The 10271-nt window shown below is 37.0% G+C and overlaps 1 protein-coding gene across 3 annotated transcripts in view; it reads left to right on the forward strand.

Moving 5' to 3' along the window:
• LOC119642467 overlaps positions 1 to 5349 on the forward strand; it is an 18469-nt gene extending 13120 nt beyond the window's left edge. For 2 of the 3 annotated variants that reach the window (XM_038041624.1, XM_038041621.1), the window contains exon 2: positions 5118 to 5349. In XM_038041624.1, coding sequence (XP_037897552.1) covers positions 5118 to 5285 — 168 coding nt within the window. In that variant the 3' untranslated portion in view covers positions 5286 to 5349. Of the gene's footprint in view, positions 1 to 3195; positions 3232 to 5117 lie in introns of those variants that run through there. The other variant, XM_038041623.1, reaches the window with a different exon arrangement.
• The last annotated feature ends 4922 nt before the right edge of the window (positions 5350 to 10271 follow it).

Raw genomic sequence — 10271 nt, forward strand, 5'->3', positions numbered from 1 at the left:
TTCCTGAAGACGTAATTTGGAGTATCTTCTTTCTTGTGCATAGACAGGGAGATGTCAAAAGAGCAGTCTTTCAAAATTTAGGGAGGCTTAACACCAAAAGAGCGGGAAATTTTTAAGGGAATGTTCAATTCCTTTGCGATGCACAAACAATGGTCAATTGCAGATGGTGACTTTGGGATTTTCTTCGCAATAATAATCTTTCTTACGTCATCACCGAGAATGGATTCGTTTGAATTAAGAAGCTTAGGGACTATTTTAGCTTTTAACTCATAGAGTCTATTTTCTAAAGTTGGGAGACCAGTTTCAATTATACTATTATTTATGGGCGTCGGCCGAAAAGCATAACAACTTGCTCTAACGGCTTGGTGATAGACCGGTTTAAGGATGTTGATATTAGATTTGCAGCTATTGCCATAAATTATCACAGTCACAAGCATTTTGGTAAGATAAGCAATAGTGTTAATATGCGCATGGCTTCTCCAAGCAACGTATTGTATGAAATTTACCCTTGTTAAAAGGGAGTTTTTTAACCGAAGACAGTGTGCTTTCCAACGATAATTGTTGGAAAACGTGAGCCCGAGAACATGGAGCGTCTGCACATTTAGTACTGGTAAGTCGTTAATATGCATCAGTAGGTTTCCTGCATCGCACATTTGTTTTCGACAAATGTGCATTTTTTTTTATTTTTGTATAGAAATTTTAGCTCCTGACGAGTTTGCCCATGTGAAGATCTCACATGCAATAGATTCGAGGATGTTGATTGCTTTCGTGTTGTCTTTTTCTTTTGTAAAAATGTGTACATCGTCCGCGTAGAGACAATGTTCCACTCTTGGTACACGGAAAAGAATTTTGCTTATTTCGTTGAAACCGATCTGGAAAAGCGTGACAGAAAGAGGAGATCCTTGCGGAAAGGAATCAGAAAGATGATTGTTGATTCTAACTTTGAACCGCCGATGCGACATGAATGATTTGATGTAGTTGAAGAATTTTTGTCCAACATTCCATGATTTCAAGAGTCTTAAGATAACATGAAGACCAACTCTGTCAAATGCTTTTTCGAAATCAATTGAGAGAATTGTTACGTGATTTCGTTCGGAAATTGCTTTGCTTGTGAAATAATCAATATGTAACAGAGCGTCGATGCACCCCCTACCCCACTGAAACCTACTTGTTGTTTTGTTATCAGGTTCTTGGACTCAAGAAACCAAGATAATCTAGATGCTATAATCTTCTCTAATACCTTAGAGAGGCAAGATAAGGGAGAGATTGGGCGATGCGATGGAGACATTTTTTGACTTTGGAGTTGGAACAACTGTTGCCAGTTTCCACATGTAGAGTATACGGCCAGTCATAAATACCGTATTATATAGGTCCAGTAATTTCTTTTTACTAGACTTAGACATAGCACTAATCATTTGGAATGAGATGCGGTCTAGACCAGATGTCCTCCATTTCAATAATCGATATTATTTGAAAGAGATATTGGAGTCCTTTTATTTTCGATGAAAGCACTGGAGAAGATGCTGTCAGAGGAGTATTCGCACCACACTTTTCCAAAGTAATTAGAAATCTCGTCTGCGTCAGTTAAAGTTCCATTGGGAGTGCAGATGGCAGAAATTTCGTTCAGGTTTGAAGTCCCATTAAGTCTGTTGATTTTGTCCCAGACAACTTTCATCGATGTATTTCTGTGAATTCGTCTCGAGAAAAGTTCGAAACTAAGTGCCTTTGATTTCCGTAATTCCTTCCTGAATAGAGCGGAGTACGGAGAGTACGGTATATGCGTCGCGCTTCGCCCATGCTACAGTAATTTTCTGTTTTGATTTCTAGTATTTCACGCATCTGTACAAAACGTGGGCATTGTTTGTCTAACGCTGAGTGTTGATCATTGCAATTTATGCAGAAACTACGGGTACAGCTTTCAGCATGTGGAGGATGACCACAGTTAGCACAAGATGCAGTACTAGTGCATCTTTTTACCGTATGACCCAGGTGTTGGCAATTTTTACACCTCATAGGATTTGGGATGTATAGTTCTACTTTACATTTATACCAGCCACATCAACTGTTCGCGGTAATCGATAGCGATCAAAAGTTAAAATAATCCTTCCTGTAGGAGAGCGTGTTTTTCCGTCGTCATTCAGTTTGGTGAATTTATATACTTCAGTCACTCCTTGATTGCCCATTTCGCGGACAATTTCATCTTCCGGCACATGCTTTAAGCAAGAGGCATAAATTACGCCTCGAACCGATTTAAGTTTCTCATGTAGTTTAGCTGAAATAGCACATAGATTAGCTAAAGATTTGGCCTTTATGAGCTTTTCGGTTGCGCGCGGGTTCCCAGCGAGGACCAGTAAATTCCCACCGCGTAGAATCGAGATGGAGTCGATGTATGTTGTAATGCTATCTACAGCTTTTTTTATAGCAAAAGGGCTAATTTGGGAAATTGTTATTCTAGCATCGATTGAAGAAATAACAATATAGTTTTAGACAAGTTTCGAATTTAGGCCCCTAACATTTTGATAAAGGAGAGATAATGGGGCTGAAGAAACATTTAGTTTTTTGAAGGCGATAAGACTATTGTTTTGGTTTTACGAGGATGATCTCGAGGGATAAATTCTTTAATTAAGGATCCTACTGGCCACAACGGTTTGGTTAACAACATATCACTGTTGTCTGTCGGAACTAGTATTTTACAAGAGGAAATTGCCCTAGATTGAGAAGGAGCTATTTTGAAAATGCTAACGCGCTTTAAGTTGACTTTCACCGCCAGATAACTTTTTATGTTATCCACCGATGCTTCAGGTGCCAGTCTTGACACAAATATTGCTTTTCTGGGAGGAACTGCCGTCAAGCAAATGTCATTACTTGGAACAGGAGGGTTGAAGGTTGGGGGGTTTAGGGTTGGGGAGAATATAGATGGCGTTATCGCCCTTGCACCAGCAGCTTGTGCGACTTGCCCAGTCTGGTGACCATGCGAACAGTCAGGGGGAGAGGATGATTTATTTTTCTCTTTATTATTTTTAGGCGATGGCGCTTGATTAGAGTGAGTGGCGGCTCTGGGAGGAGATACCCTTGTCACTACAGCGTAGGTTAAAACCAAAGGATTTGCCGGCTTGTTTGTAATTGTTTTGTTACCATCCGACTGAGCAATATCGGAAACATTAATGTTCATTTTAGAGTTAGAGGGAGCGGTAACTTGTATCAATGAATCAGAATTGGAGGAACTCAGAGGTGACGTCCCACACGCTACGCTACGAGTTGTTATTTTTTTGGCTTGGGTAGAAAATGAGTGCTCAATAAAACGACACTCATCAAACCTAGACTTAATTAGCTCAAACTTCTCCCACAAGGAGCCGAGATTTCTACTCAATTCCGAGACACCATTTCGCGTCTCCGTGAAAAGTTTGTAAAAATCAATGTCCCTCTGCCTAAAGTCAGGACATGACCATCTTAACCCTTTAGAAGGGTCAGCGACTGCATCAGCAGCGCGGCCGAGAATACCGACACACTTTGCATGATCAAAGCGTTCGCAGAGCCAACAATCTATCCGATCCCGGGCCTATTTTTGCGCGACAAGGTGTATATAAACACTCCATATCAGTCTAAAAGACAGAAGTGGTTTATGAAGAAACAGACAAACAAATTTTGAAAAAAATATCCTCAACATAAAAATTTATCAACCAATTTGTTCAAAACTTCTCTGTTACGTTGACACTGTAACGAAAGATCAATAGCAAAACAAACTACAAACACCGAAAAAATAACCAGAGAAAAAGAGATAAAACCAAAAAAAAAAAACAAAAAAAGAGAGATTTATATCCGAGCTCAAAAGTTTTATTTGCAAAAATCCACTGTATCAAAGCGTAAAGAAAAAATACTTCTTTTGCTTTGAATTCGCTCATTTTCTTCTCAAAGTATATTATAAATTCACACACTATAAAGCAAAATAGCCACGAAATTCAACAAAAAACTAAAATATTAATTGCCGGAAAAATATACAGAGGACTATACCGCGCGGCAGAGTTGCCAGACTGATGTGTGACTATGTTGTGACTGATAAATTAATTTTAGAAATAAAACTAAAATTAAAAAAAGGATTAATGAGTTGGATTGTCCTCAATAAAATAGGACAACTTCTATTTGAGTAGAATAGTTGGATAGAAGTTTTCTTAAGAAATCACATAAAATATGTCGAATTCATACTGGATCAATTCTAAAGGCAGACTGATATGATGCAACGCGAACAACGTACAGCTAACCGCCGATCCGGCTAATGTGCCTATTTTATTCTGCTCAAATTATGTTCGCCGAGGGATCGGGACGCACGCTGAGTCCAATCGTCAGCGCCAGCATTCGTTAAAACAAGCCGAAAAACAACGAACTGGGACTGAAAAATTGCAACTCTCAGCAAGGCCTTTCGAAGCAAACTGAGTACCAGTCAACACAATTACTGTCTGTCTTACAATGTCAATGCAACTGAACCGAATGGAATAACTGAAATTGCATACTGACCGCATTCAATTGGCAGATGATAAATATACCTGTAATGCACATATGATAGTCACAAAGAAAGACTGCCTGCCGATCACACACAATAAATGTAACCCGAAGAACAATCTAATACCGCACATAATCGTAATTAATTCATCTCGATTATCAACCGTAATAATAAACACAGTTTGAATATGATATCGTCACATAAGACAATCCGCAATATATATTATTATTATACAATGCGCAAGGTTGATGAGGTTTAATTGGGGTGAGTCGCGCAAAATACGAAAGATAGCCCAACATTGAGGTTTGATCGACAAGAAGTTCCATTGGTCAAAAAAAAACCCATAAAGTTAACGAGCTTTGACTATGCAGCTATGATAGGAAAAGTAGTAGTAGCATGATAGTAAAAGGGTTGATGGCCAAAATGTTCGCACCTTACTTCGACAACTACAATCAATATATCTTATATTATACAGCTACTTTGGGATATTATGGGTACTAACCAGTACACAAACTTCTCTTCTTTTATATTAACTTCCTTATTGTTATTTGTATTTACGTTGATTTTTTTATTTTTGGTTTTAAAACTATATGCTTTTGTTTATATTTTTCTGTAAAAGATGGCTGATCGGGCGGCAAAGAATGCTGCTTCTGCACCGCTAATTATGGATGATGTCATAGAAAAGTTGGATCTTCAAAGATACATTGGAAGAAAATTTGAAGAGAAATTACGGAAGGAAATCTACAATACCCCCATCAGCAGTACTCTTTTATTGGCCCTCAATTAACTCCACCTTTATATCCCACAAATATTGAAAAAACCAAGATCCAAACTTCTTCGAGAATATGCGTTGGTCATACAATTGCAACTCACCAATGGATCTTGAAGAAGTCTTCCTCCCCAATCTGCAATTGTGGACAAATTCTCACTATAAAGCACACTCAACATAAAGCGACTGCCTTAACTTATCCTTGGTTAGAAGTATTGAATTTGGAACGATTAACCCTTTGGACATTCTAAAATCAGCTCCAGAATCGAATATCAATTCTATATATTACTTTGTTAGTACTACTAAGCTCATTATCTAATATACATTTATTTAAATTAGAGCCGATAGCCTGTGTTGCTAGTGCTCAATGTCTTTTTTTTTTAGTCTAAGAATTTATTTCATTAGTATAAAATTTAAATAATAATGATAATAATTTTATATATATTTTGAAGTTCTCTTCTTGATCTTTTGCGTATTGTATTACGTTAAGAAAAATTTTTTAGGAATGCCTCACCAGGTGATCACAAATTAATGGTTTTTTTGAGCATCCAACGAATAAATATTTATATGTTTATACGCAAAAACATGCACATATGGAGATTAACTTATTCCGTGCAGAGTTTTTGTTCCTTTTTTTGTATAATTTTTGGTAAGACAATTGAAAATGTGCCCGGGACAACGCCTCGAGATCCCGACACCTTCAAAGTAAGGATTGAATATTTAGATCACCGAAGGCATGTAGGTTCTCGTATTCAAAAGATTCTTTTCACAAGGGTAACTTTGCAGAAATCCACGTGCAAAAATATATATATTTTAATGTACGTTTTGGACAAATAAAACCATTTATTTCCATGTTTTCGGATTTACGTAAAAGGATTTGAAGCATGCCACTGAGCACTTCTACATCTTACAGAATGTCTTTTTCATCAATCTCGATGTTCCGCCACTTCCAAATAACATAATATGAACAGAAGACCCATTCCGTCTGATGTGTATAAATTTCTCAACATTTCCCCTTTTTCCCCTCTTTTTTGTTTAGTAAAATGGGCTAAGACTGTTGGTGATTTAAGAATACTTTTAGACAGGAGAGAAAAAGTTTAATTACAATTATGATAACTTAAAAGGAGAAGTAAGCAATTTTTATTGAGGCAGTTAGCTTCTTAAGATGAGAAGTGAGATTAGATTCGTCGTCCGTTCCGATTTAGCGAAACCAATTTTCTTCCGGTGTTCGAGATGCTAACGTACGTATGAACAACAGAAGTTCAAATCTTAAACGAAATCGGAGATATTTTATCATATTTCGGTTTATTCTACACACATCTCGCACACTTATTAACAATCCCTCACCCCTTATACGAAGGACCCGCACTATATGAGCGGCACTGCAAGACATTTATTCAGTCACAGCTTGGTGAGCGCGCATTACCAGAAAATTGATATGATCCTCAACACTGTCGCGAGAACTACACTTAAAACCCAGGCTAGAAACAATACTAATAAATTAAATATAATCATCCTGTTAAGGTCGAATGTGGTGACGCAAAAGCAATACCTCAGCATCACGTCGGGGTCACCAAATGTTAGAGGTTCGAACGCAACACCTCAGTATCACGAAGACGTGCCAAAATGTTAAAGTCAAAATGTTGTTATTTTGAATTTATTTATAAAAGATCAAGAGCCTAATTGGTTGATATAATTCGACAAGACGATGCGTCAAGTCGTACCAACTTATTATATTTGGTTCTTCCAGCACTTGTAACTGGAAGAAACCGCTAAACAAAAAATAATGATCAATGTAATCTCAGATAGTACAAAGACTGTTTGCTAGCAACTTTGGGGTGCCCAAATGGTCAGCGGGGTGCTACTTAGTTGGCATAACTCAACCAGACGGTGCGTCTGGATGTACCTACGCTTTGGGGTGCCTCTCCAGCACCTGTAACTGAAGAAACTCTGAGGTAACGAAGAGGTGATCAATTTGTTGCAAAAAGACAATTTTATTGATAGAAAAGTGACTTATAACTTACAATTCTTATAAACTAATTAAGAATTATGTTGCCATAAAATGAAATTATAAAAATGATGCACTTGCATTTTGCGTTTATTTATTTCCAGCAATATGAACCGCTTGAAGTGTACCACAAAAATGCAATATAAGCAAATTGATGTAAACCATCGACGACACACTTCAAGGTCTGGATTACGTAACAAATCATATTGTTGTCTGTGGTCAGTTGTATGAAACGGAAAAACACAGAAACGCGATTTTGCAAATGCAAGTGCATAAACAATCGAACATAGTCATGTTGATATGTGAATGTGTAAATGAAAGATAGAAAATTGAATGAACGTACATATATTTAACTTAAGAACTGAAATTGAATAGAAGTATATACTTAAAACTAAACACATCCAATATTTTAACAAATGCTAAGGAATGAAAACCACAACTAACAGGTTAAACGATCGTGGTTTTGGTGTTGTCAGAACTTAATATTGAACTATTTAAATCGGACCAAAAAAAAATGCGAACCAAATCATGGAGGAAAAGGCGTTTCATATGTCCAGTCATGTTACGCACACTATTCCTAAGCCTCCGAAATGCTTCTACAAGCATTATGGAAACTCTTCCAATGTTCATATGTCTCGTTCCATAGACTAATAGCTCATTTGACTTAAGAGAAAAACCAGGGCGGCTTAGAGGCTCTAACCTTTCATATCTTTATAGGAAGATGGTCGTCAAATAACGCAGAAAGATGATGCAATAAATAAAACCATTTCTGGTTGAAATCAGCAAATTTCAAAACGTTACTTTAACAAAATGAAGAAGCCATTACTCTTTGCACTTCAGTGGACTTCAAATTATATAAACATAAACCCCTCGCCAGTATTATAATTGATGGCGATAATCAAGCACGCAAACATCAATTCATGATCACATATCCCACCCAATGGATATTGATCGTAGTGTATAACAGAGGTTCTGTCAGTAACACAAAGAAGGTCTACCAAAGCCGATCTGAAACGAGGAGCATAACGAATGGGTCATGATTTGACCAATTTCAACACTGAAATGCAAAAATCATGTAATTACCTTGCGCGCACAGCACGCAAGAGTATATCAACACTGTGGATTATACAAACACATAACAAGACATTTGGGGTTGCTACCACTTATCTCAACACCGATACACTCTACCACACTGTCTTGGTCAGACTTCAGTACAATCTTAGAATTTATACCCTGCTTAATATAGAAGGCGATACAATAGCCCCGATCAATATAAGTTCTGCCATGACGAACAACATTGTAACTGCTAATTTCACAAAATTCATGGCTTAAACCATGTTTCAGTCTTATATTCACATAACACCTGCCTCTAAACAAAATAGCAATTAAAACAGTCAATCGTAGGTCTATTAAAACTCCGCAACATTAAAATGTCATATTTGAAATCCCTTATGCTTTCCACTAGCAATCTTCAGGGTTATTTCTATATTAACACTACCATTATATAAGTTGAGGTATCCAATATAACCAACTTTCTGCTTGAGCATTTTCAGTTCGTTGAGTTACGCTGCACAATCTGTAGTTAACGTAAAGTGATTAACCTCGAGGCCCAAGTTATACTGGTTGTTTGTCCTCGTACAAATTATGCATTTAACTAGATGATCTTTATGGCATCCTTTGGAGTGGTGACTATTGTGACACTTATAGCAAATGTAAGCATTCTTGCAATCCTTCGCGGTATGATTAAAATCTTTACACTTAAAACATACGATCACCTCCGCAGCACAATATAGTCTTCTAACCAAATCGCAATTTGCGTTCCATCAGAATCTGAGAGAAGGCTAAATAATCAGTTTCAGTAAACGTGCTATAATGGCTCCTGCCCTTTTTGGAAGCCTCATAGGGTCTCTCAAGCCTATGTGAGCAGTCGCCGAGAATAGAATTCTGGCAACACAATTTATCAAAAAGTTCATCACTGCTATCATTAAAGCTCACATCCGCTAATTTGAACCGAGGGTTGAGCTTATTCGGCATCTTAACTTTCGCTTTTATCCTCTAATCGTAGCCACAGCGGTCAATAAGGACGACTTCATTGGTCTTGCAGGCCACGCCGGAAATTTTCAACTTCTTCGGGTCCACTTTCTTCAAATCCTCTGTCTCAAAATGCAAATAATTTTTGAAGGTCGATGATTTTCATCCATGAAATTTAAAGGAGCATATTCCTCGCAGCTTCATGGAATAAATTGGAATAATTCGTAAAATTCCAATTAGTAGTAACGAATGCTTAGCAATGCGGAATATCAAAAAAATTATTCTGTTATTGAAAATTCTTCCCCTCCACAAAATATTAGAAATATGTGTGTTGATGTCAACAAGATTCTTACAACAAAAAATTTCAGGCAGATTGTTGAAAATAAATCTGAACTACCGAAACCGATAAATCTCAATAGTCAATAAAATCTACTGATTCTCAAAGAAATAAAAAACTTTGTAAATGAACAAGAAACTAGAGAATTTGAAAAACTTCTTAACGAAATTTTCAGAACTTTCTCTGCTATTGATGATGGAGATGAACTTATAAAAATTGTTAAAAAAATTTCGGTTTTCACATCTTCTTGCGATATAGTCCAACAGTCTGGGTCCACTTCAGTGTTAAATCTCTTATATCACAACATAATATTGCAATATTATATATATTAGTTATTATAAAACCAACCAATCTAAAGCTTAATGTTGTGATAGTGTCTGCCTACTTTCCAACCAGTACTCCAAAGCAATACTTTAAACACGAAATAAAAAGACTTTGCGGTTTTTTAGATGGTTATGGCAACGTACTTCAGGCTGGAAAGCTTAACTCGAGACACATCAGTTTTGGTGATGTGATTTCAAGCAACAGGGCAAAAGACCTCTTCGTTATTATAAATCGTATTTCCTTCAGTCGTTTGAACAAACGTACATTAACATTTTCACACGCTGATGGTGGTTCGAGCATTGGA

The sequence above is a fragment of the Glossina fuscipes genome, unplaced genomic scaffold (assembly GCF_014805625.2).
Source record: "Glossina fuscipes isolate IAEA_lab_2018 unplaced genomic scaffold, Yale_Gfus_2 223, whole genome shotgun sequence".
NCBI classification, from domain to species: Eukaryota; Metazoa; Arthropoda; class Insecta; order Diptera; family Glossinidae; genus Glossina; species Glossina fuscipes.